Source organism: Gymnoscopelus microlampas, assembly GCF_963454915.1.
Source record: "Gymnoscopelus microlampas genome assembly, chromosome: 18".
Classification (NCBI taxonomy): Eukaryota; Metazoa; Chordata; class Actinopteri; order Myctophiformes; family Myctophidae; genus Gymnoscopelus; species Gymnoscopelus microlampas.
This window is the reverse complement of record NC_139955.1, coordinates 4,299,653-4,327,485: the sequence shown is the minus strand read 5'-3', so window position 1 is coordinate 4,327,485 and position 27,833 is coordinate 4,299,653. Positions and strand designations below refer to the sequence as shown.

The 27,833-nt window shown below is 42.9% G+C and overlaps 2 protein-coding genes across 3 annotated transcripts in view; both read left to right on the top strand.

Moving 5' to 3' along the window:
• frmpd3 (FERM and PDZ domain containing 3) overlaps positions 1–4,955 on the top strand; it is a gene marked incomplete at its 3' end in the record, with an annotated part of 52,500 nt that extends 47,545 nt beyond the window's left edge. Inside the window, exons 14-15 of the mRNA XM_084085804.1 lie at positions 767–1,648; positions 2,131–4,955. Of these exons, the coding sequence (XP_083941930.1) occupies positions 767–1,648; positions 2,131–4,955 (3,707 nt within the window). The remainder of the gene's footprint in view (positions 1–766; positions 1,649–2,130) is intronic.
• Positions 4,956–11,429: 6,474 nt separating this feature from the next.
• On the top strand, positions 11,430–21,846 carry prps1b (phosphoribosyl pyrophosphate synthetase 1B). 2 transcript variants are annotated; one of them, XM_084085992.1, is made up of 7 exons: positions 11,430–11,771; positions 14,308–14,497; positions 15,432–15,530; positions 16,510–16,634; positions 17,845–18,018; positions 18,518–18,677; positions 19,218–21,846. In XM_084085992.1, the coding sequence occupies exons 1-7, from the start codon at positions 11,650–11,652 to the stop codon at positions 19,308–19,310; spliced, it is 963 nt and encodes a 320-aa protein (XP_083942118.1). In that variant the 5' UTR covers positions 11,430–11,649; the 3' UTR covers positions 19,311–21,846. The 2 variants fall into 2 exon arrangements, with proteins under 2 accessions (XP_083942118.1, XP_083942119.1); XM_084085993.1 differs by having other exon boundaries at positions 11,431–11,771; positions 14,308–14,491.
• The last annotated feature ends 5,987 nt before the right edge of the window (positions 21,847–27,833 follow it).

Below are 27,833 nucleotides of genomic sequence, written 5' to 3'. Positions count from 1 at the left end.
ACCACAACCAGTAGCGCGTTCAAGCATCTCTCATCTACTCTCTGCTTGTAGTTGTGACCCACCTCAGTGCTGAAAAGTAACTAAGTACATTCACTCAAGTGTTGTACTCAAGTGTGTCAATTATTCAATGCTTTATTACTTCTACTCGATTACATCACAGAGGCAAATGTACTTTTGACTCCAATACAATTATTTGAAGTTTAGTAACAAGTTACTTTCTAGATTTAGATTATCATTATAAGCATACATACATTAACTAATTAATCCCTATTTTATACTTTCTGTTTTACTGTCTATTCTAATAAAAGCTCACAATGTGTCACCTTGAGATGCATTGTGAGCTATTTTCGTACATTCTGCATACTGAGTACTTAACTTAAGGCTGGTACTTAGTTGATGTCAATGCTTTTGCACTTAAATTATTATTTTGAATACAGGACTTTTACTTGTAACAAAATAGTTCTACATTTGGGTATTGCTACTTTTACTTAAGTAAAAATAAATAATCGAAGTAATTCTTCCATGCACCACTGGTCCAGCCAAGTAAAAGAAGAGTTTGCATCATTCCGTCTCATCACATTCCACCGGGGTCTAACCCTCCAAAACCCAAACAAACCTTCAACCTCCAGCATCCATCTCTGAAATAACAAACGATGCTCCATGAGGCCACCAGCTGTCACCTCTGCATCCCATCTGGAGCAGCTTCCATTCCCAGTACATCTTAACTACTCAAACTCTCCACTGCTCTGACCGTTCTGTTCCTCAGATTACAGAGCTTCCCACCACACCCATCCGCGTTCGGGGGCCACAGGTGGTGGGCGTCGAGGAGACGAGAGGGAGGGCTCCTCGCACCGGGACCCGGTGTCCTCCAGAGCCCTGGTTCCGGCGGAGCCTCAGCACCTGGGCCTGTGCCACGTCCACCTGCGAGAACAGCAGCAGCTCCTGGAGCTCCAGACGCAGGCCGAAGCGGAGCTCGACATCAACGAGAACTTCATTTCCCAGGAGAACGCGGGGCGGCCGCGCACCAAGTCTGACCCCACTGTGCAGAGTACGGAAGAAATCTCTGGGCTTCCGGAGAAACCCGCGGTGGAAAGCGCAGCTTTTAGAAGCCGGGCCCAAACGCTGGGTCAGTCCCAGAAAGCCCTGCGGTACTTCTGTGACTCTTGCAAGGCCAGGTTCAGGGCGGAGGGCATATCGGTGGCGGCAAACAGCAGCGGTAGTTCGGGGAAGTACTGCTCCAACGCCTGCGCCTCCCGCGACATGGCGGCTGTGGACCTCATGGCCCTACCTCCTCCGGGCAACGAGGAGGAGGAGGAGGAGGCAAACAACAGCGGAGTGAGGCTGCAGCTGCCCCAGCCTGCTATCGCCGCCCCTCCGCCTGGCTTCAGGGACAACAGCTCAGACGAGGATGACCCTAAGAGAGGGAGAAAGGCTCGGAGTGGTGCGAGTCCGGCGGCAGCCTCCGGGCAGGTGGCCAAGGCTAAGGAAGACGTCCCTGTGACTTTAATCGATAACGTGGCCACCAGAACAGTGCGCGATCACGCCCAAGAGCTTGATGATGCTCTAGTGTCCACCTTGCAAGCGCTGGAAGCCTTGGCAGCTTCTGAAGATTTCCCTCATCACCCGACGCAGCCGGCACAGACTGCAGGTCAACAGTCTGAGTCAAGCCATGGTCCTCACGTCACTCACAGACTTAACAGTAGTACTAATCCAATAACATGTTATTTAAATGTCTTTACGTTGAACATAATACATGAAGTTTCTTTGAATAATGTGCAACAGATTTTGATAAATGAAAGTGTACTTGCAAGTAAAGATTTTCTTTCATGGAAAGTAAATGTCTGGTTTGAGAACTCTTGTGTTCTAGGGGAGAGCTTGATTGTTGATCAATAGCATAGCAAACAAATACTCCCTCTCTTCAACCTTTTAATGTTATATAGAAATAGCACTATAGCTTTGGCACGGCAATTACTTTTGCTGCAGGAGAACAGGGAAGTAACTGACATTACTTGATTTATTTTCAACAGTGTTACAACCTAATTAAAAAGAGAACCAAATTACTGCTTTGTCATTAATATTTATTGCTTCTTGATAACCCTAATAGTGAGTTGTGTCTCCTTTCATCCTCAGGGCTGATCGTGCTTGCTGCCATTACACCTGAGTCATCACTGGACTCGGGCCACGAGACAAACTCCTCGGAGTTGACGGATGTTTCTGAAATGGTGTCAGCCATGAAGCAGCACCAGAACCAGGCCTACCTGCTGGCCCACCACATCAACAAGGACCGCATCCTCTGCCGCCGTGACTTCCCCCTGGCTATACCTGGCTGCACTGCCCAGACCATAGGGACCGGGGCCTTCTCCGTGGGTCAGATCCGTGCCGGCTGTCCCCCCAAGCAAGTAATTCTCAGCAAGACGGTTCCACTGAAAGTCAGCCCCAATCAAGGGACCGCAATTGTCGCTGTGGTAGGGGAGCAAGGAAAACCTCGAAGCCCTGCTCAGAATGAACAGAAGACAAATTTGAAAGCCGATCAAACCGACAAAACCACCAAAGCAAACACCCCTGAATCCTCTGCTAAGTCACCTGGTAAACTGAAAGTGACTGATCCATCACCAACAGTCCAAGTCAACAACGATCAGAAGTTGTCAAGTTCCTCTGGGGACAAACTGAGTCCAAACCTTTCTGATGGCATAAAAGGGAAACAAACTGCACCTCCTAGTGATGATCCAACCAATAAAGCCTTACAGATCCTCTTGCCTGTGGAAAGAACTGCCTCTGCCAAGATTTGCCCCTCTAACATGTGCCAAGATGCCGAGACTGCCTCTAGTGAGACCATGAAGCCTTCAAGCTCTAAAGAAATTCTGCCAATTGATGACCTGTTCTGCACATGCCCGGTACGGGTGGATCCTGTGCCTCAGCTGAGACTGAAGGACCCACAAGTTCAGAAGGTAGTGGTGTTTCATTCCTCTTCGCCCACAGACGACGAGCGCCTCAGAGCCAAAAGCCTCCAACTGGCTAGCAGCAAAGATACTGCAGTGAGAGGGGGAGGAGCTGACCCCGCTATGGCTAAACCCAGTCCTCAAATCCAAACCAAGTACTCCCCTCACATGCCTGTGAAATCGGAGAGAAGAGAAGGCGCAGATGGTAAGACCGAGGGTCCGCAGGCAACAGTACACCCTGAGCCACAGAAAGCCCCCCCAAAATCATTACCTATTTTGGAAGACCCCACACACCCCAGCACCACCATCGATAAAGTTTCCACTCTCCCCGCCGGTGACTCAAAGAAGCACGGCAGTGGCAAGGCGAAGTCCCAGCGCAGCGTGCCGTTTCTGAGCTTCAGAAACCTCCTCTCCGCCACGTTCCCAGCCAGGATGCGGAGAGAGACGGACGAGCGACGGGCTCAGTTGCAGAAGGTCCGTCAGTATGAGCTGGAGTTCTTGGAGGAGCTACTGAAGCCCAAGTCGTCCCAGGGAGAGTATGTGCCTCAGGGATCCTCGCCGGTCCCTTCAGGTACACCCTGTTCCTGCCAGTTACGCACCAGCCCCGTCCTGAAGGCCCCGGGTCTCTCTAGGGAGCAGCGACGGAGCTGTGACTGTAAGAGGATGTGCAGAGGCATGCGTCTACCCGACACACCGGTCGGCTCAACCACAGAAACACAGCACAGAGGCAGAGAGAGAAATATCTCCAAGACCCCTCCTGCAATCTCCAAAGTTCCCCACACCCCGGGTGGGACAAGGAGACCCCAGACCTTAGAGATCAAGACAACCCGAATCCGCTCTACGAGCCTCGAGTCCAGAGAGCCGAGGGGAGAGCACGGCTCCTGCCTGCCCACATGCGCCTCCCAGACAGACTGCGTGGGAGCGCCGGAGTACAAGAAGCTCCAGAGACGATACAGCATTGGAGAGGTGGACAACAGCGCCAGCACGCCTGTATACGCCGAGGTGAAACCCAAAGCCAAGAGTCTGGAAAAGGAGATGGAGCGAGTGAGGGCCACAGGTCTTAGGCTTCCAACTCCTGTGGAGCCTGTTCACACTCAGTCTCACCAGGCAGAGGGGAAGGGGAGGAAGGGAGTGTTCTTTATTCAGGGAGAGGAGCTGCTGCGTGACAGCAGAGAGGGAACCGGGGAAGTGATCCTGACGCTGCCCAGCGAGGACAGCGACGAACGGGAGAAATGCTGCTCCTTCTGCTTCTGCTACAGGAAGTGTGAATCGGCGGATGAAAGCAGCGAGAAGGACGAGCTCTCCTACTCCATTCCCTTGCAGGTCCTCCCGGGCATGCAGCTGGACTCCCGTACGCTGCCGGTCGTCAGCAAAACCCTGCAGGTTCTCAACGCGGAGGGCTGCAGCGGGGAGGAAGAGGAGGAGGAGGAGGAGGAGGAGGAGGAGGAGGAGGAGCTTCAGATGCAGGAGATTGACCTCCGGGCCTGCGGCACGCTAGAGGGGAGCCTGGCACGAGTTCAGGCTCTGCAGGGGAAGGCGTTCAGTCTGCCCGATGGCTTCCTAAACGCCCAGCTGGACGCTAACGAGTTGCTAGCGATCCTGCGCCAGTGCGCCAACAGCCCCCAAACCGACTGTGAAGCTCGGCGAATCGCAGAGTATAAGCAGGAGCTGGCGGTGCGCTTCAAAGAGTTCCGGGCGGCCTGCCGCAGAGTGGCGAGCGTCGAGAAGAGCCCCACTCGTATGCTGGCGGTGGTCTCAGCCAGCTTCCAGGTGTTGTGTGAACTTACTCAGACCTTCATCAAACTGGTCAGAGGCGTCCGATCCGAGGCGCAAAGGCTTCAGCTGTTGAGGAAGGTTGAAGAGGTGGCGATCAACTACACACTGCTTCTACGCGCCGCCGAGGAGTCGATGGGACACTCCAGCAGCCTGCCCACCAAGACAGTGAGCCCTCAAATCTCCACCACCCATAACATGAGCTCTCTCACCCGACCCATCAAGACTCTACCTGCCCAGTAAAGATAAAACTACCAACTGACACACTTATCAATGATAGAACTTAAGGCAGTTGAACGAGTGGGCAGGCACTCTCCCTCCAAACCCATCACTTATTTATTGTTTACATTTTTTACAGGATGTACAAACATTCATCCCCAAGACGTCTATAAAACTTGCAATGCAGCTGTTCCATTTCACGTTTACAGGCACTGTGGTAGGCTAGTGCGTCTTTTGTTTTGATAAAGAGAACATACATGGAACTAATGCACAAAAGATTAAGGACCCCCACAACAGACTGGGTGATAGAGGGCTAACCACCTCAACATTCACACTTCAAGAATCATTATGGTATATGGATTTATATGTAATGTACAGTATATTTGGGTTGTCTCTTCTTAGCAAATAATATAATTTTGTTTTTGTGGAGAACACAGATGAGAGTAATATTTGAAATATATTGATTACAAAGAAATATAAAGATTATAACAAATCGTCAGACATAAATATGTGCTCCGGGCAAAAATACTGCAGATAGTACTCGTCAAGTACCGACTTCTGTGAATTAGCTCGTCCAAAGCGTTCATTGGTTAGATGGTGGCGTGTTTGTTTGTTTGGTTTTTTCTAACTGTTGTGACACGAGATGCAGATGTCTGTTGGATGTATTTACAGTATCTGACAAATGGAGCAAAATTTTAAATATCGTTCACAGTGTCAGACTATATACTGGCCCATTCACTCACTTGTAGACGAACGTGGGCAGGCAATGTAGCAGAATCACATGCCACACACTGTAGAGGGTGAATGAGTCACCTTACTTCAGCTGTCAACATATAAAACCAAGAATATCAACACTTGTATTTCACACACGCACATGAGTGACACAACTGGTCAACGAGCTACACTCTACTTGCATCTCACACTTTGTGAATTATTACACCTTTAAATACCGATTCACTTTGCAAGTGCTTAGCTCTAGGATTTTGCACAACCTCCAAGATTTGCGCCTACATTGAAATGTATCTTTTAATTGCCAATTACATGTTTTTTATTCACTCTGCTGCTGAAATATTCACTTCAGTCCACATTGCTAGTTTTACGTATACGTCTTCATATCAAGGCTGAAACTTAGCGTTTCATATAGGATCCTATGTTATCATTCAGGTTTTCAGATATATATATACGGTTTTGCTTTCTATGTGCTGTTATACATTGTGCCAATTAAGCAAATATCTAAGGAACACACAAAGTAGTTTTCTATGTATTTTAATAAAACTAACACCTCTGTTTCCCGTCTGAAATCTTTGTGTCTCACCCTGTTGTCATACTTGGAGCCCAATCATAGATGCTTTACAGTTAACCACTTAAACCCCATATGGATGAGTGGAGTCCCTCATGGCTCTATGCTAGTGTCTTTTTTTTCCTGTTATTGTGGGGAAAGCTTTTGCTGGAAAGCTTTTGCTGAAAAGTTTCTGCGAAAGCCCTCCCCACAATAAGGATGCTGGGGTGGTGAAGTGGTGAAGCCTCAATTATACTTTGTTGTACACATGCGTCATGTTTTTCTAGGTTGGAAATCTGTTATTTTTGATGAACAACGCGGTCTTACGACAAAGTATTAATTTAATTTTAAGCAATCGTATGAGGAATACACTGTTAAAAGAAGCTGTTCTGGGACGCTCGTGGTGCAGGGGTAAAACAAACAACTTGAGGGGAATTGGCATAACAACTAGATTGGGGAGAAAAATGATAAAGATCATAAAAAAGTACATGAAAAAAGGTGTTCCTTAATCCAAGTAGCCGTGACAACAGTGCTGTTTCCAAATTGGGAGCATACCCTGAAAGGCTAATTTGTGAAGATGTTTGGGCATTAATGTGCATTGAGATTTTTTACGTATAAAATGTTTCAAAGCATGCACGCGTAGCCTCTAAACAATCAAACTGGGTACTTTAACTTGAAATCTCATAATTTAGTATCGTATTATCAATATAATTAAAATTTACAGGAGACATTAACATTTAGTATGGCTTCGAATAGAATATACAGTAATAGTGACGACATCAAAGGGAGCAGAGAACAGAATTGTAACAGTAGAGATTCAAACCTGTGAGCAGAGTTCCAGATGGACCAGCCATCAAAGAATTATAAACCAATTCAGCTCATTTAATTTAGGAATTAGACATTGAGTTCGGTGGAAGAATGCTAAACATGTATGTGTAGCAAAAAAGAAAGAAAAACAATATAACTGAATAGATTTTCCAAACTGTATTTTGCAGATTAAATGTAAGACTTTTGTTATTTGAGTGATTTTGATTGGTGCAATTAAAGTAATAGGTTTGCGTTCATCTGCTGTTTTGGGTTCTCTCTCTCTCTCACTCACACACACACACACACACACACACACACACACACACACACACACACACACACACACACACACACACACACACACACACACACAGCTTTTTAACAATATAAAAGCTGTTTGTGGAACTCTCTTTTAACAGTGTTTTAACAGTGTTGTGTGTCTTTGCTGACAACTCTTTCTCTGTACTGCATGTCTTTGCCTACTTATGCCTAATTTGTGCTCCGTCGTACCACGAAGTATAAATCAGGCTTTACTTCCCCGTCAAGGAGAACAATCGTTTTCTAAGTACCATGGAGGTATAATGAATGATACTGTTTATAAAGATTATTTTCCAGTTCCAAAGTGGAAAGAACACACAAAAAAGTGGAAAATGGCGGAAATGCTATGATGATGTTTTGAAATGGTTATTATTGTACACAGAGATGTACTGTATTATTCTACACTGGAAATATAAATATTCTAGTACAAGACAGAAACACTTTTAAAAACATCCAACGATTGTGATGTGAAGATTTATCGCTTCACTTTTTTTGTACAAAAAAAGTTAAGACAAAACATGTCAGTAAGGTAATTATTTATAGTAGTAATGTAACATAGAGTCTAATAGCAGAACGTATATTTTAAAGAGTATAATATGATTATAAAAGCATGGGACCTGTTTATTTTTATAAGCAAAAGTTTCAGGCAACGTTCTCTCATATTTTATGACAAACATTTTGTTTTCTTCCGTGGTTGTCATTGTTCAGTTGTATGTCTGTGTCATTCACACGATGGGACATTGTCATGGCTTAATCCATTGTTTCTTCATGTGCCCTGATTCATGTCTGTCTTTATTTACTGTCAATAATCTTGTCTTCGCTGTGGTCTTCTGTCTGTGTATAAATAACTCATGTTTTAAGAGCAATAAAGTGTATTGGAGATTTAAAAGAAAGAACCTTTCAGAGAATGTGCCAATGACATTGCATGTGGTAGCCTAGAGATAAAGCAGGTGGTCTGTTCATAGAATAACTTCAACATAGTATTATTTTGAAGGTGCTGCAGGCAGTGGTGGAAAACGTACTCAAATGTTTTACTTAAGTAAAAGTATCTATAGATGGATTTCCGCGCGACGTCATCACAGAGCAGAATGCGCAATCTGCGCATGCCCGGGTGAAAGGCGCGTTCGAAAATACAGCCCTGAGCGGCAGTGAGCGCACTGGCCAATACAAACTAATAGGCGAGTGTGCTCCGGTGCGTAATTTCCAAACGCACCCATAGGCTTCCCCCTCCTCTGCGCGGTCATATTCCTCTCATGTTTACTAACAGGAAACCCGTCTATACTGCAATGTAGAAGAAATCTGTTACAAGTAAAAGTCTGGTGTTCAAAATGTACTTGAGTAAAAGTACAAAAGTATTGGTATCAAAATGTACTTAAAGCACCAAAAGTAGAAGTACTGAAATGTTTGAAAATAGCAGATCTACAGGCTCACAATGCGTCGCGATGCCGATGCGACGCGTTGTGAGCTTGTAGATCTGCTATTTCAAATAGCCCAGGTATAAAATAGGACTAAAGTGGTTAATGTATGTTTTATAATGTAATAATTTATATCTGCAAAGTAACTAGTAACTAAAGTTTTCAAAAAATTGTAGTGGAGTAAAAGTACAATATTTGCCTCTGAGATGTAGTGGAGTAGAAGTAAAAGTATTGGAAATTGGAAATACTCAAGTAAAGTACAAATACCTCAAAATTGTACTTAAGTACAGTACTTGAGTACATGTACTTAGTTACTTTCCACCACTGTAGGCCTATGTGATATTTGGGTGTTGAAACAAAAAGTGTTTTGTTAAAAGGTTAAAGCTCTATTCTGATAGTAATCATTGCTATAGAGAGACACAGTGTTCAGTTTGTCCAGTAACAGGGGACTCCTCGTCTCTCGCTCTCTCCAGCTCTTCAATGCACAGAAAATACATTTTCAGGTGGGTTGCCAATTTAATCCAATCAGGAGAGAGTAGGCCCCTACCCATTTATCAGCTTCAATGTTATAGTGTTCCAATTCCAATTTTGTTTGCTTTTCGTTCATTCTTTTTTTATCACTTCCAATTTCACGTTTATCTTCCTGTTGAGATCTCTCTCCTGATTGGATGAAATTGGTACCCCCACCTGAAAATGTATTTTCTGTTGCGAGCTTGTAGATCTGCTATTTTCACTACTTCTTAAACTTTTTTTTATTCATTTATGGATATTGTTTGATTTTTGATTTTATTCACGAAATACTTTGGAATTGTTTTTAATTGATGAGAAGTTGTGATTTTTATTTTTTTTGTTTAAACTTTTTAAAATCTTTACAAAAAAGAAATACATTTAAATGGGGATATTTACTCGAGAGCCATAAAATTGGTCCGCAACCCAAACCTGGGTCCCGACCCGGTGTTTGGGAAACAGTGCTCTATACTATAGCGTCAATGATTACTATGGGAATTTAACAGTTATTTTAACAAAAAATAAACATCACTTACACCCAATTTAATTGAACATCTGTGACTCAGAAAGTGGAGCAAAATATGCATTATTATTATTATTATTATTATTAGTAGTAGTAGTAGTAGTAGTAGTAGTAGTAGTAGTAGTAGTAGTAGTAGTAGTAGTAGTAGTAGTTGTAGTAGTAGTAGTAGTAGTAGTAGTAGTAGTAGTAGTAGTAGTAGTAGTAGTTGTAGTAGTAGTAGTAGTAGTAGTAGTAGTAGTAGTAGTAGTAGTAGTAGTAGTAGTAGTATTTAAATAAATACTGTACATGTTTGTCAGAAAATAGTTGACCTTTAACTCATAAAAACATTTATTTACAGCAGTGATTCTCAAAGTGGGGTCCAGGGACCCTCAGGGACCCTTGAGTGGGTTCCAAATGGACCCTTTTATGGGTCTGTAACTTTGAGAGTTATGGGGGTCCTTGAAATTAAAACATTATTAAAAGGTTTGAGAACTACTGACTTACAGTAGCCTATGTAGTAGTCACACAAAAACATCTTAATTATATCTGTATGTATATTACAATAGACCCCTTAACAGACGACGTCATACTGGCTGCGTGCAGCCAGTATGCGCGCAACGAAACCCATTATATCAGGTCTCGTTAGGACGCGTCTCACTAGCCAACACACACAAGAGGGGGTTGGGGTGTGCTGAAACCAGTGCACCCCGAAACAGGTTGGGAATTGATTGCGTGAAACAATCACCTGTGCGTCCAGGCTCAATGTTAGTAAACAAATAATTGGTCTATTACATCATGGAACGTGGTGGGTGGGGCTTCAGTAGCTATCTAACTGACGTCATTACGACGCAACGCAAGTAAGCGTGCAGTGTTGCCATGTCCGCTTGTTATAAGCGATTTTGGGCTTGTTTTCTGTAAAGTCGCTTGTTGGGCTTGTTTCTAAAGTGTAGTTGCTTATTTGGGCTTGTTTCCTAATGTTTTTTTAATAAATGTTTCATTATAGTTGAAACCAGTGGTTCTCAAACATTTTCAAGTCAAGGACCCCAAATGTATTTGTCCGCAGACCAGACCGCCACATCTGAAAACATTTTGTTCTAGGGACCCCCTTACAAGATTCATGTTGTTAAAATTTAAAAAATATTCTACATTTTCCACTTTTTTCCCAAGATTTGTTTGAAAATACCAGATCTACAAGCTCGCAACACATCGCTTTGTGATGCGTTGTGAGCTTGTAGATCAGCTATTTTCAAATAGAGTGCTCAGGTGGCGGACGTTTTGTGGTTCCACAAATCGAAAGCCCATTACTTTTTCCCACAGAGATTTCAAAAAAATATTTATATTAATTGTTTTAAGCCTGGAACCAAGCCATCCAGGCTTCTGGTGAATCATCATTTAATTCTGTGGGGAAAAGGGTATTTAAAAACCGCAAAACAAAGGGTATTTATATTAGAATAAATTGTATATCACATAATGAAATATTATTATTTTTTCACCACCAGGAGCTTGGATAGCTTGATTCTAGGCTTAAAATATGAAAAATGAATGGGCTTTTGATTTGTGGAACCACAAAATGGCCGCCACTGCTATTCCCTACAATCGTTTCTTTTGGGGCTTGTTTTCATAGACCTGGTTGCTTACTTCTCTCACAGAATCTGGCAACGCTGGCCACGCAGGGCTAAGTGCGCATGCGCGGTGCCGAGGGACATAATGGTGGATAGGTAGGGAAAACACATTTAGCTCCGAACGATCGCAGCCATCATCAACACAACAACACACCCAATCCACTGCACTTCTGAGCCGTCTGATCGGCCCTCTCTCCTCTTACCAAACCGGCTTTTCCTCAGCTCGTACCCGGGGAACCGAACCGACGCCCTGGACCGTCCTCCCAAGATGCCCAACATCAAGATCTTCAGCGGCAGCTCGCATCCGGACCTGTCCCAGAAGATAGCCGACCGCCTGGGGCTGGAGCTGGGCAAGGTCGTCACCAAGAAGTTCAGCAACCAAGAGACATGGTGAGGACGGTTCCGTTAGCCTTGGATCAAGGCGATCATGAATGTATTTTTTTTAATCGATTTTGACATTTTTGATATCTTAAGTAAAAGTCAGACTCTGATCAAATACTATCTATGATAGTCTTGATCCGAGGCTACTGGTTCGATGCATGTTTGAAACGTGGCGCGATCCTGTTTAGAATTAGATCTATACTGCGCCAATTCTATTTGGGTTTGTGATTAATTAGAAACGCGTGGTGTCATGGTGAATTCAGCCCCGCAGGCAGCGGTGCATGGTGGGACTTGTAGTCAGTGGTGTAAAGTAACTAAGTACATTTACTCAAGTAAGAACAGTTTTGAGGTATTTTTTTTTTTACTTTACTGGAGTTTTTCCCATTTTCAGTACTTCTTTAACTTCTACTGGACTACATCTCAGAGGCAAATGTTGTACTTTCACTCCACTACAATTGTTTGAAAACTTTAGTTGCTTTGTAGATTTTTATTATTATTACAAAACATACATTAACCACTTCAGCCCTACATTTAGGCCATTTGAAAACAGCCACGCATTGTGAGCATGTAGATCTGCAATTTTCAAAAGATTAAAACATTCTGTATTATCAGTACTTGTACTTTTGGTACTTTAAGTACATTTTGATACCAATGCTTTTGTACTTTTACTCTGTCTATTTTGAATTCCGGACTTTTTGCTTGTAACAGAGTATATCTGCAGTATTGATACTTTTACTTAAAAAATGGGATTACTTTTTCCCCACCACTGCTTGTAGTCCACACCCCACATGCATGGCAGAGAACGCATGCTTGCTGGGATGATAAGGCTGCGTGGCCGTTCTCTCTATGATGTGAGACCTTTCTGTCTGATTTGACCCATAAAGATACAATCTGCAACTTATTTAATGCAGTGGTTCTCAAACTTTTTCATGTCAAGGACCCCCAAAGTGACACTTATTAGCCCGCGGACCCCCATTTCAAAAGATATGCCAGGGACCCCCATAAGAGAAGTTTTTTTTTACGGCTCTAGCAGTGATTCTCAACCATTTTAATTTCAAGGACCCCCAGTTTGACATGCATTAGGGCTACAGACCCCCATTTAATGGCATTTCTATCACTTGGACCGCAATGTATATTGTAAAATCTATGTCAATTTAACTCTGAGTGTACAAATAGAACCAAATGGACCCGTTACACTCTCAGAGTTACAGACCCATAAGGGTCCATTTGGTGCATAATCTATCATTTAGCTGGGGACCCCCTGGAACTCCCTCAAGGACCCCTGGGGGTCCCCGGACCCCACTTTGAGAACCAATGAATACAGCGTTATTTTAAGCACTCTGTAGGCCTAATAATACAATATAACTACATCTGCACATGCAGTGGTTGGAGGTGGGCTCCCTATACTCTTTCATTGAGCAACTTTAATTAGGCCCTGGTGTTGACTGTCGAGTAGGAGGATGTACTGGCTAATGATACACATCAGACTGTTATTGCCTAAAGTGCTTTTCTGAGTTCTCAAATACGTTAATTTGTCTGAATCTCATAAACTATACTCTATAGTGTATAAGGTGGTGTGCTTGCTGTGCAGTCAAAGTTATTCAACTGCAAATTAGGTTTATTGGCAAAATTGAAAATTCACAGTCGGCTGTTTGCAATAAATGAATCAAACCAGAACAATTTAAATGGCTCAACACAACTCCAAATTCAACTCAAAATGCCATTTTCTTGATTAATGCAGTCTCAAAATTGTTTAACCCCATGGCAAGCATCTTTAGTACTTAGTAGAGCACCATGTTGTCAGCTGCACGTCCATATTATTCCAAAAGGATGCTTTAAACTCACTTTTCATGCTTTCGTTCCTCCACAATTTTGTTGTGCGTCTGAGTGATTTACAAGTTGCAATTCATATTTACAAGTCTCTGTCAGTCCCGTCTCAACCGTGTGTGTGTGTGTGTGTGTGTGTGTGTGCGTGTGTGTGTGTGTGTGTGTGTTTGTGTGCGCGCACTATTTACTTAAGCATGTTCTATGTATAAAGTTGGCATGTTATGCCATTATTTTTATATCTTTTTTTCAGATACATTTTCAATATGAATATAACCATAATTATTATTATATAAGGTCAAACACTGCACTGCACACAGTATCATGTATACTTAAGTAAAGTATACATGATTAGAACATGATTGAACGTTTCACAATTAAGGTCTAATATCTCTACAGTTGCTACAAAACCATTTTGAGCATAAACAAGAAGATGAAGGGTTAGTTTAGGTCTGATAATGTCGAACCTTGAATGTTCAAATCATGTGTACTTTACATTACATTTTTCAGATATATATATTTTTTTATATTTTGGACAAAATGGCTAATTTTACGTCGAGGTGCCCACTCTTCCTTAGTGCCCACTCTTCTTGTATCCGTAGCAACACCTAAAGGTTCCATTAGCTTCTGTTTACTCGTTGCCTCATCCGTTTCTGGTCCTGTCGACGGCGTGTGGTACCTCCTAAAGTGTTTGTTTTCTCTCTCCCTCCTCCCGGCACAGTGTGGAGATCGGCGAGAGCGTCCGCGGGGAGGATGTTTACATCGTTCAGAGTGGCTGCGGGGAGATCAATGACAACCTGATGGAGCTGCTCATCATGATCAACGCCTGTAAGATCGCCTCGGCCTCCCGGGTCACGGCCGTCATCCCCTGTTTCCCGTACGCCCGACAAGACAAGAAGGACAAGGTGGGGGTATGGAGCATCTGTCTAATTACTTACTTCTCGTCTCATTTGACCATCCTGCATCCACTGACCCGCCTGCCGCCATCATGTTCCGCCATGTTCCACCGCCGCCAAGTTGGACCGGGAATGTTTGCTGCTTTGTTTTCTCGTTTTGTTTGTCCGTTTGTCCCTTGGATGATGACCGTTGCCATTTCATTACATCTTGTGTCGCAGCCCGGCCTGTGTTGGAAGTCATTTGTTCCTCAGTCCCATACAGGGATGGGTATCGTTACTTAGGATTTTATCGATTATGCTTATCGTCGATATCCGGTTCTTATCAATTCCCCATTTTGGCAAAAGACGAAAAAGAGTTGTAGAGGTGACAAAAATATCTTCATTATTTTAAGCATCAACTGACGTGAATAAAATGTACTATTAATAGTACAAACTGTATATTAGTACCTGAGATAGAGCTAGTGCTGAAACGAGATAGAGCGAGATAGAGCTAGTTTTTGTCCTGAAAATAAATTGTCAACTATTAACAACAGTTGACAATTTATAATTAGTAAAATGTGAACATGTAATGAATAGTAACCTCATATGTTTATTCCATGACAACACAATGGAAAGCAGTAGCAGTTAAGGCATGTTTATAGGAAACCTACCGCCATTTTTGAGGGTACCGCCTACCCGGCATTTTGGATTTCGCTCCTACTTGGAACCGAATTGTGATACCCAACCCTACACCATGACTTCATGTTTTCATAAATTGAAATGCCTGAGAATGTGACTGTCAAACTCTGTATACAATACACCAGATTGGATACAGCTGTGAATCTAGATTGTAGTTCTACCAGAGCTAAAGGTACAGTAGCAGTGTATTTTAGATGGTTTTATTTAAATGAGCCATGTGTGTGCTTTGATGACGCCTCTCCATGTAACTGAGATCTGGTTTTCGTTGCAGAGTCGTGCTCCCATCTCTGCCAAACTGGTGGCCAACATGCTGTCAGTTTCTGGTGCGGACCACATCATCACTATGGACCTGCACGCATCACAGATACAGGTACACTGGAATACAATACTATAGCCCATGATCCCTATAGACCTAAATGTATCACAGATACAGGTGCGATACAATACATCTTCATCACTATAGACCTGCATGCATCACAGATACAAGTACAATAGGCTCTATTCACAGCAGCCATATTATCACTTCCTTCCCAGGTGTTACCAATGATACTAATGAAGGCTCTGTTCCATTTAGTGTAGCACGGTGGTTTCCACGACCCCCATAACTCTGAGAGGACCCTTACGGGTCCATTTGGTTCCATTTGTACACTCTCAGAGTTACACACCTGTAAGGGGCCATTTGGAAGGTTTCCAGTGAGCCAACATGCACAATATCAGCACCCTGACTCTGTTTGACCAGAATGGAACAGAGCCTTCATTACTATCATTGATAACACCTGTGAATGTCTTCATAATATGGCTGCTGTGAATAGAGCCTATACAATACGACGGCACATTGATTCGCAGTCCCATTGCGCTGTATGTTCTCAAGTATTTATGGTATACAACAGTGTTTCTCAAGCTGGGGTCTGGCCCCCTAAGATCACCACTTGTTGCACAGAATCATAACTTGCTTTTGTCCACCGTCTGCCTGTATGTTCTCAATGGGCTATCAGTCCATCTTGTCATACAGAATCTATTATCATGTAACTTAAACATGGCTGACTCTCACATGTAACATCATTATGTAGTACAGGAATAACATTGTTATGAAATGTACCCACTTTCAACCTGGTGTCCTTGTTTTGGACATGGCATTATATTGGTAAACATATTCCAAGCTGCTACGATGCGGCACGTTGTGACTTCTTGTGAGCTTGTACATCTGCTATTTTCTCTATTTGTTGGATGACTAAATATATAAGTCTTAAGTGGTTAACGTGTCCGGGGTGTCTCTGGTTTTGTCAGATAGGTTGGGATTTGGGAACCACTGCCTCAGTGTGTTTGAACTCTCATATGCATCTCCTCAGGGTTTCTTTGACATCCCGGTAGACAACCTGTATGCAGAACCTGCCGTGCTCAAATGGATCAAAGAGAACATCCCAGAGTGGAAGACCTGCACCATCGTCTCCCCCGACGCAGGTGGAGCCAAGCGGTACGCACAGCAGAGCCTCTTCAATCAGACTACACGTCACATCCTCAGTGTTGTTAAATGTGCTGTAGTGGCAACATTCGGCCACTAGATGTCGCTCTCTCCACATCACAACACTCTGTTGCATTATTTCCCTGAAGCAGCACTTTCAATGTATTTTTTACTTTGCTCTGAAATGGATAGCCATCTATAAGATGGACTGTGTGACTGGCCGTTGCTTGAGAAATCGTTTCTAAACCTTGTAGGCACGCTTCTGTGGCCACAGAGGGCCACTTTTTTTTTTTTAAGTATTTAACTTGAACGTTATAGCAGGAGTCAATGGGGCTGTGATCTGGCTGAAATGTGTGATTCCAAATTTGGAGTCATACGATATGTCATAGATCAGGGTCTTCAACTGGGGTCTGGGACCCCTAGAGTGTCCTCAGAGATACTGAACCCTAGCATCCCTATTCTGGGGGGAACAATAGCGGGAAATAGTCGATTTACAAGCTCTGTAAATCGGCTATTTCGGCAAAGAGGTAAGGATAAGGATAATTCCTTTTAACAGGTCGTTCATGAAATTCCTTGCGGTCTTGTTTCCAATGAGAACCTGTGAGCAATTAGGGGTTAAGAGTCTTGCTCAGGGACAAATTTCATTTCATCGACACATATGCTGACCTGGCCTGGAATCGAACCTGGGGCAACCAGGGCCTCTGGCTCCCTAGGCGGGCTCACTAACCATTCAGCTATGGCCGCCCCTGCGTTTGGTGTACAGGGACAAATGCAGACCAAGTACAGAGCCAAAGGTCAAGTTTACAAAGTTTTGAGGGTTTAAGTGGTTAAATGTCTGAAAACACACATTTAACATGAATCCAATATGTAGTGGGGGGTCCCTGCTTCATCTCTCTCTCAGCTAAGGGGTGCTTGGCCTGAAAAACATTGAAGACCCATGTCATAGATGACTGATGGCACAGGCTGGTAACAACAAGTCCAAGATCCACACAGCTGTTTACTGGTAAAAAAGAAAATCCTTGATTCCTGGCCTTGATTGACAATTCAATTCCAAAGTATTTATGGTGATGCTAAGGTACTTAACATCAACATATATACTTTGAAATAGAATTTTGAGTCAAACTTGTCTTACTGGTGTCGGGGCTTACTTCTCTCTGCTGTCGGTGTAAATGGAACCGCGCTGTTGCCATAACAAGCATGTTGTCCGTTTTCCCCCTGGCAGGGTCACCTCAATAGCGGACCGGCTGAATGTGGATTTTGCCCTCATCCACAAGGAGAGGAAAAAGGCCAACGAGGTGGACCGCATGGTTCTGGTCGGGGACGTGACGGATCGCGTGGCCATCCTGGTGGATGACATGGCTGACACGTGCGGAACCATCTGCCACGCTGCCGACAAGTAAGCCTGCTCACATGATCCTCAAATATGTTTTTTAATTATTATTATTATACATGCATTTTTGGCCTGTTAATGGCCTTGTGTTGCTTCTAGGGCTACAGCTATTGATTATCTTAGCGTTATTAGTATTCTACAAATTACTTTTACAATTAATCAAGAAACACGTTTTTTGAGTGAATGAACGACTTGAAAACATGATATTTCATTTTTTATAATAGCCTTATTGATTAGTTTGATTAATCACTTAAGCCCTATTTAAATTGCGGGAATAGACAATCAAATTTAGTATTTTCCCCCATATCGATAATTTTTTATTAAATTTGATTATTCTATATAATTGATTAAATCAATTATTTAGACTAACTGTTGCATCCCTTGTTACTTTGTACATGATGTAAATCTATGATCAGTGCAACTTCTAAAGAATCATTGTACTTGTTAAGAAACTAACAGTGATGATTAGACATGACAAACATTGCTCTTTCGCCCCCTTTTTTAGACTAATTTCGGCCGGAGCCACCAAGGTGTACGCCATCCTGACCCATGGCATCTTCTCTGGACCGGCCATCTCGCGCATCAACAACGCCTGCTTTGAAGCTGTGGTGGTGACCAACACCATCCCCCAGGAGGAGAAGATGAAGCACTGCCCCAAGATCCAGGTCAGCATTCACTGGTCACTTGACCCCCTGCAAACGCAACCCTACTGTGGGTCACTCACTGTATAATGTATAGTCTAGTTTAGGAGTCAATCAGTTAATCAAACTAATCGATGTAATCATTGTAAATAATTATCGTTATAGGAAAATTCCCCCCCTTTTTTTTAATAAAAGAAAACAAAAAGTAAATGGCAAATTGTAGATCTATACAAGCTCTCAACGCATCGCGGTGTGACACTGTTGTACAACAAAGTATGAAATTAGGGCTTAAATTGTTAATCGGACTAATTGATTTAGTCAATTTAAAAAAATCTATTTGATTTATATTTGTTATTTTCAGTTTGTTATCACCTCCTTCATTATTCATTAATCGAAAAAAGTAAAGAAAATTGTTGATAGTTGCAGTCCCAGTCATGTTGAGCTGAGCTGTAGTACTGTTGGTAGTTGTAATAGTTTTGGTACTAGTGCGTGGCTGGATTCAAATCAAGTTTTTATTATATCTGTATGTTTACGACGTCCTCTGTCCTCTTCCGTTGCCCCCAGGTCATCGACATCTCCATGATCCTGGCAGAGGCCATCCGCAGAACCCACAACGGCGAGTCTGTGTCCTACCTCTTCAGCCACGTCCCCTTGTAACACCTAGCGTCCACCTGGCACCAAAAAATAACCACAGGAGGGATGTATCCCCTCCAGCCCCCCCTGTAACACCTAGTGTCCTGCTGTTCCACCAAAAAATAACCACAAGAGGGATGTATCCCCCCCCCCCCCGTGCCCGCCCGCCCACCCACCATAAACACAACCATAATGAAAGCTCTGCCGATGACTAACCATGAAGATAATGATGGAACCCTCCTGTCTGTTACTAACACTGAATGACATTCACTTTATTCTCCTTGAAGCAGTGGTCCCTCAAGTCTGGGACAAGTGGGGTCCGGTGTGAGCCCCATATAGGGGTCCTTTTGTTAACTGTAAATGGCCAACCTACGAGCTCACAATGCGTCACAGGTGTGCGACGCGTTGTGAGCTTGTAGATCGTCTGTTTTCGACGTGCGGCGGAGCGTAAATTAGGCCTCACATCAGAGAATGCCAAGTCACAAGAAGTGTTGTGAGCTTGTAGAACGGCCGCCCCTCGCTGCCTTTGCGCGACACACGAAGCAATGTACAGCCTCAGAGTTAAAATAACGCTGAGCATTTTACAGTGTAGATTACAGTCCCAGAGATAAAAAAATAAAAAAATAAAATAAAATGGGGGTTCATGGTCGTAATAGATTTCAAGCTGCGGGTCCTTGAAATACAATAAAAAAAATCACTGGTCTGCGACACCAATACAAACCGAGATGGAGCTACCGAATTTAGGCCCGGCTTTAATAATTGATTTGTGAATGGGTGAACGTGTCTCTCTATCCACTGTGAACTTTTCTTCCATGACATTTAAAAGATACAGAGTTTCGTCCTTAATCATTTCACGTTGGCAGGTGTAAATCTGAAGCTCTGGGCATAACTTTTTACGGAGCTCACTATATATAACAAGGTTCCTCTGCCGTGGTCGGGAGAAGCCATCTGGTAAAGACGTAACCGGAAGGGTGGATACCTGATAAGTCTTGCCACCTCAATATAAAATTGGCTATTTCTTCCAAACAATTTTAAAAAGAATAAATGTATGGTTTGGAAAATGGTCTGAAACGAGTCTTGTGTACATGCTTAACATTTGACATTTAAGGCCTAATATTTCAACAACCTGTGGCTAGCCAAACATACATACTTTACATAACTTCAAGTTCAGACCATTTTCCAAAGCATAAATTTGCCTTTCCACTTTTTTGAAGATTTTTTTTTTTTGCCAATTTCACATTGAGGTGCCCCGATTTCTCGGGTGACCGCTCTTCTAGTATCCGGTAAAGATACGTAAAAGCTGTTACAAGGTTTGGACTATGTTACAACGACCGTGCAAGCAGTCCTCAGTTCAGGTTTTATTTAGTTATTTTGTGTCGCTTGCCGTTTTCTTTCTTTCTTTTTTTGCCGCATCTGTTTTTAAAGGTGTAAAAAGGCTTGTTAATTAAAATTGAATTGAGCTGTTGGTTTACAAATGCCACTGAAAATCCTCTCAACCAAAGTGTGCCTCAGCAGTCTGAACGAAAATGACATTGTCTGTTGGACAATAAAGGACGATATCCACCCTCTCAAAGCTCTTTCCCTGTCCCAAAGTGTTGTCTTAACAATTTACGCATTTTACAGACCCTCTTATCCAGAGCGTCGTACAAGTACGACCGACCTCTTGTGTCCCGTCGGCCATGGCCCTGTTCAAAAGCAATAAAATGTACAAATTCATTTTGGCTATGTTAATGAACAGAACAACTGAACAATGTACCATATAGCAGGGCATTTACTAAGGGAAAACCCTTTTCCTCTAGTTCTTCAGAATGATTTTCAGCAACTCTGTCTTGAGGTCAATCTGTCTCCAACCTCTCACATACCGTGATCTGCCTGGCCCAATTTAAAAAGCTAGATAATTAATCTCCACGTGATCACCAAAAAACACATAGAGAGCTATAACATAGAAAAGTAATATGAATATTATATATTTTACTGGATAAAGAGCTTTCTCTTCTAGACATATCACGTTGTTTCATTTGACTGTTGAGGAGCACTTGATGAGTGGTCTTGCTCAGTGTACGAGGTTTGTGCTTCAAGGTTCCTGGCTGAAGTTATCGTCGCTGTCGGGTGGAAATCTTGTAGGTTCAATATTTATAAAACCCGCAGACTGGCCTTTTCACTTTAATTTAAGAAAACACGTGAGCTTGTAGAGCGGCTACTCTTTTGCTACATTTGTGTGACACTATTGCGAAATACGGCGTTAATTTACAAAAACTAAAGTTGAAATATGGAGGTTTCTACCCGACGGCAACGTTCTATTCTTTCCCTTTAGGGGGCTCTGTTGGGGTCTCTGCAGGCTGGAGCGTCCTTTAAAATGTTTAACTGCTATAATTTTTTGTCCCTCCATACATTTATATAAATGTCTGGACAAATGACTTGTCATTTAATGTGCATATTCCAAACCTGACTGTGTTTACTTTTTTCAGTAGGGTGAATGAATGCGCCAAATACCCGAGTGTAGAATGTGTTCTTAAATAAACATTGTGAAAAATTACAAATAAATATGCTTGAATTGTGACTACGGTGATGGACTGAACGTATCTGAAAGCACAGTGAAAAGTTGTGGTTAGAAATCGAATAAACTGGTTAATTAGCTTAAGCTTGCAGGCATGAATGCAAACTTGTCACCTTTTGGTGATTTTTTTTTATTCCTCACGATTTTGTAACCCTTTTTCACCCGGTGCCAATTTTCTAAGTGATCCTGGGCGCTACACTCCCCCCACCAACCTAGGGAGCCCAGGGTCGAGCTCATGCCTCCTTCAATGCATGAGAGCCAACTGACCTTCTTGTCACCTGACGGGGGAGATTCCCCGGTAGGACGTAGCGCATGGAAGGAACACGTTATTCCAACCAGTTCCCTTCCCCTCCATCAGGCACCCCGGCGGGCATGGGGAAGGCGGTATAGTGACCAGGATTACTACATGTTTTTGTGAGGGTATTAACTACCCAAGGAGATACGGGGAGAACATGCAAACTCCACACAGAGAAGGCCCTTTCGTCAACCCCACCTATATTCATTCTCTTGGTTTTCAAAGGTGCACTAAATGGTACCTTGTTAAAACAAGTCTTCAATAGCTCTATACTGACCAGTGAATACAGCAGCCTTCTAGCCAGACAGACAGGATATACCCTGTCTGTCTGTCTATCAGCAGGGTAAGGTCTATCCCAGTCCCGAATTAATGGCTATACAGTCTTATCAATACAGTCTATCACCAATGATTGCTTGGATGGATATACTGTATGCACAGTCTTATCAACAATGAATATATGAATGAAGATATATAATATGAATGAATATACTACAGTCTCAGTCTGAATATATGAAAGGCTATGTAGGCTACAGCCTGTCAAGTGAATATGCAAATGAGTTCTTGTGTACAGTTTATCAACATAACTTCCAACAGTATCTGGATAAATAGATGTACAAGTCTATCAACAGTCAATAATGGATATATGAATAAATATGTAGTCTGTAAGCAATTATATATATATAAATGGATACATGTACAGTCTGTCAACAGTGGGTAGGCCTATCTGGATGAATACAATATCAACAATGAATATTAATTGAATGAATATACAGTCTTATCAGCTATGAATATGTAGTCTACAGTCTGTCAATAGATAACCTGTCCTTAAAAGGCATCTGTCAAACTTCTTCAATGTAGGCCCACAGCTATCTCTTTCACTTTCACGTTTCCCCCCTGCAGCGCTACTAATGTGGTGCTGTATACTGGACTGCAGCCAAGCCAGCCTCCACTCAAGGAAGTAACCTCTGTCAAGCCAGCTCATTTCTGCCTGTGCATATTATGTGCGATAATGCGGTTCTTTCTGAGCTGAGAAATCCTCTGACAGCAGTTTTTCTTCTTTCTTTCTATCTTATGTTCCAAACTGAATCATTGTAAAGGGTGACAAGGGCCTCATTAAAATGTTACAAAATGGAAACAAAATGTTGAACCGATGGACGAAGAATCTTAAAGAACAAAAGAGTAGGAAAAAGATTGGGTATGTGACGTCTGTTCTGGAGTCCATGTGAACAACATGTATCATATCATCCCGCTTTTTTATATTCCACACCGATAGGCTATAATTGGCTTCCAAAGTTTGCTGAGGAGCATCATTTGACAAAAAATCATGAATGCATTGTCTATGTGGGGGGTGGGGCACGAGACATAAAGGCAGGAAGGGCCAAACGCCCAAAGGGCACTTTTTTGTAGTTGGTAATTTCCAAAGTGTCGGGTTTCAGGTTGCAACGCCATTTCTGACCTGGGAGATGTTAAGGTCAGAGCTATGTCCTCATTCCTCCATTCTTAGTTGGTGAAAGTATTGTGTAATACGAAACATAACATTTAAAAAACATTCAGAGTTACAACTGGCACAGCAAAAAAAGTGCCCTCTACTGGCAGTGACGTCAGGACTTCGGTGCTCTATGTTGCCTCTCCTCTCCTTTAAAGAACAAAAGAGTAGGGAAAAGATCGGGTACAGTAGGTGACGTCTGCTCTGGAGTCTATGTGAACAACCATGTGGCTATAATCAGCTTCCAAAGTTTGCTGGAGGAGCATCATTTGAGAAGAAATGCCAAAATCATGAATGCATTGTCTATGTGGGGGGTGGGGCACGAGACATAAAGGCAGGAAGGGCCAGGTTTCAGGTTGCATCTCCCATTTCAGGTTGCATCTCCCGAAACATAACATTTAAAATATAGCTGCAAGCAGCGATAATACGGGGCCAGTGAGAGAGAGACAGACAGACATGGAAACTGGAGAGAGAGAGAGAGAGAGAGAGAGAGAGAGAGAGAGAGAGAGAGAGAGATGGAAACTGGAGAGAGAGAGAGAGAGAGAGAGAGAGATAGAGCCATGGAAACGGAATAGATTGAAGAGAGACATGGAAACGGAATAGATTGATGAGAGAGAGAGAGATGGAAACAGAATGGATAGATTGGACATCTCAACCTATTGCCATTAACAGGAATCGAACTCTCAACCTTCGGACTAGGATAAGGATAATTCCTTTTAACAGGTCGTTCATGAAAGTCCTTGTGGTCTTGTTTCCAATGAGAACCTGTGAGCAATTAGGGGTTAAGAGTCTTGCTCAGGGACAAATTTAATTTCATCGACGCATATGCTGGGATGGCCTGGAATCGAACCTGGGGCAACCAGGGCCTCTGGTTCCCTAGGCGTGCTCACTAACCACCCAGCTATGGCCGCCCCATGATAGGCTAATAGGCTGCAACACTACCTATAGTGCTATAGCTTTGTCCAGGCTGATGTTGTCTGTTGAAGATCATAAACTCTTGCCTTCTGTCATGAACCAAGCCAACACTAAGATCACTCGTTCACAAACCATTTACCAATAGAGAAATTGTATGTCTCCTCGCTACCGAAAACAGTGAAAGCAGCCGATCTACAAGCTCAGAAACACGTTGCTATCTGAAAAGTTTTGAGATTGTAGATCGGCTATTTTCAGAATGATGTATGTCATACATTGAGAAATCGTACTCTCAAATAAGCATTTCAGGTTATCTTTACCATTTGCACATGTATTCATTGATACAGTCATGTTGTTTGCAATTCAACTTAAATTAAGTCTACATCAAGTGAGGCTTGAACTGGCGACCTTGAGATTGTGAGGCATTCATTTAAGGGAGACGCCATTGGACCAACAGACAAGTAACTGTGAAAAAGGAGATCACACAGATGATACAGTTTCACGCAAATAGCTGAAAAATCCTGGGTTTAAGTGTTTTTCAAACTGCTCAAAATTGCGGACAATCTAAGGGCGGAGCTTAATGGTCAAATCGATACGTGTGTTCCTCATGAGTCAAGGCACATGTGTAAGCAAGTTTCACGACTTTCGGCCAAACGAGGCATGACTTATGCCTGTTTAAAGTCTGCCTTTTCAAAAAATTGCTATAGCGCCCCCTTTTGGCCAATTGGAGTGAGATTGGTTTCAGTGATATTTGGAATGACCCTGTACATTTCTGCCAAGTTTCAAAGAAATGTGAGTCTGCATGAATGTTTTAGGCACAGATGAATAATTTTCATAAAACTGTAATAGTTAAAATCTATCTCCTCCTGGGAGTTTTGAGCAATCTGCACGAAACATTTTACACATGAACTTTGGACCACTGCCTACAAAAATTTCCAACGGATTTTCCATAAGTGAAAAAATGCAGAAGTTAGGAGCCAATGACTGTTTTTCATATAATTCAAAATGGTGGGTGATCTAAAGGTCAGAGGTCAAAAGTCAGACCACGAAAGTTGTCGGGCATGAAGAGACGCATGTGTGTATCGAAGTTTCATGGTTGTAGGTCAAACAGGGCATGAGTTGTACCTGTTCAAAGTTGGCACTTTCAATTGAGTGCTATAGCGCCACCCTTTGACGAATGAGTGTGAGAATTATTTCTTGGTAGTTTTTCATGAGCATCTACCATATGGCCGCGTTTCGTAAAAAGCGTATGCACGGTTAAGCCAGAACTGGCAAAAACAAGTATTTTTCAAACTGCTCAAAATTGCGGAAAATCTAAGGGCGGAGCTTAATGGTCAAATCGATACGTGTGTTCCTCATGAGTCAAGGCACATGTGTAAGCAAGTTTCACGACTTTCGGCCAAACGAGGCATGACTTATGCCTGTTTAAAGTCTGCCTTTTCAAAAAATTGCTATCGCGCCCCCTTTTGGCCAATTGGAGTAAGATTGGTTTCAGTGATATTTGGAATGACCCTCTACATTTCTGCAAAGTTTCAAAGAAATGTGAGTCTGCATGTATGTTTTAGGCACAGATGAATAATTTTCATAAAACTGTAATAGTTAAAATCTATCTCCTCCTGGGATTTTTGAGCAATCTGCACGAAACGTTTCACACTTGAACTTTGGACCACTTTCTACAAAAATTTCCAACGGATTTTCCATAAGTGAAAAAATGCAGAAGTTAGGAGCCAATGACTGTTTTTCATATAATTCAAAATGGTGGGAGATCTAAAGGTCAGAGGTCAAAAGTCAGAGTGTGAAAGTTGTTCAGCATGAGGAGACGCATGTGTGTATCCAAGTTTCATGGCTGTAGGTCAAACAGGGCATGAGTTGTACCTGGTCAAAGTTGGCATTTTCAATTGAGTGCTATAGCGCCACCTTTGGACGAAAGATTGTGAGAATTATTTTTTGATCGTTTTTCATGACCATCTACCATATGGCCGAGTTTCGTAAAAACCGACTGCACGGTTCAGCCAGAACTGCGAAAAGCGGCAGAAGAAGAAGAAGAAGAAGAAGAAGAAGAAGAAGAAGTGACAGAATAATGCGAATAACAATACGTGTCCAGAGCAGAGCTCTGGCCCCGTAAAAACATTCGGAGTTACAACTGAACTAAGGTCGCTGTTTTTCCTTTGCAGTTGACTCTGGGTTCCGAGATTGCAACTGAACTGGCACAGCAAAAATATTCACATCCATTGAGAAAACTAGAGGTTTGGGCCGCTTTGTGGCCCTCACATCTAGATGTTTAATGTTGTCAGTTGTTCCTCTCCCCTCCTCTCCCCCCTGTCCTCTCCTCTCCCCTGCCCCCTCTCCTCTCCCCTCCTCTCCTTTCATCCCCTCCTCTCTTCTCTTTGGCGTGGCAGTTTCACAGAGCTGCTGAGTGTTGGTCTGTCTGCTGAGTGTTGGTCTGTCTGCTGTGGTCACATAAGCTGCCAGAGGTTCTTCTATCTTTTATTCAAAGCTTGTCACAAAGGTAGGTCTATTATAGATGCATTATTGACAGGCAGTATTATTTGACGCTTAGGTTAAACAATGTATTCTTTCCCTTTCATTCATTACATTGATTGGCTCACCGACAACAAACTATCTTTACACCTGGGTAAAAAGAATCAATCCTCTTTGGGTCTAGTACTAACCTTAGCAAGGCTGAGAGCTTCACAATCAGAGCGGGTTTAATTGAATTGATTGATTGAATACTTTATTTAGAAAGACATGGTATCAGTACATGGAAGTACAAATTCACAATACAAGGTCCTCTAAACTGGATCGCTCATAAAAGCGTTTGGCTTATTTAAAATGAGATCCCTGTGCACTCAAATCATGATGGCATATAAGAAGACCTACTAATGTCTTCTTTTGTCTTCATCCTTGTGTGATGATGTTATCACACAAAAGGATGAAATTACCTACCTGGGTTCCATCTTGGAGGCAAACATCTCCGGTGACAAAATGGCCGAAAAAGATACAAAAGAGGTCAACCAAATAACACACTTTTTGTATAGGATTTCCCCTCTAGTCAGTTTGAATACCTTGATTCTTGCAGGGGCCCTCATACACGGTCGGAAGGGGTTAAATAGTGGGGGGACAGTGATGACGTCATATCGGGCGTGGCCAAGTGGTGGCGTCATGACTCCTCCTCGAGGGACACAGCATAGCGACCCTTCATTTCAATAAACATGTTTAGCACAGCCACAGAGATCATGACTTGTGTGTATTAGAGGCAGGGGCGTCACAGGGGGGGTGTAAGTGGGGACTGAGTTA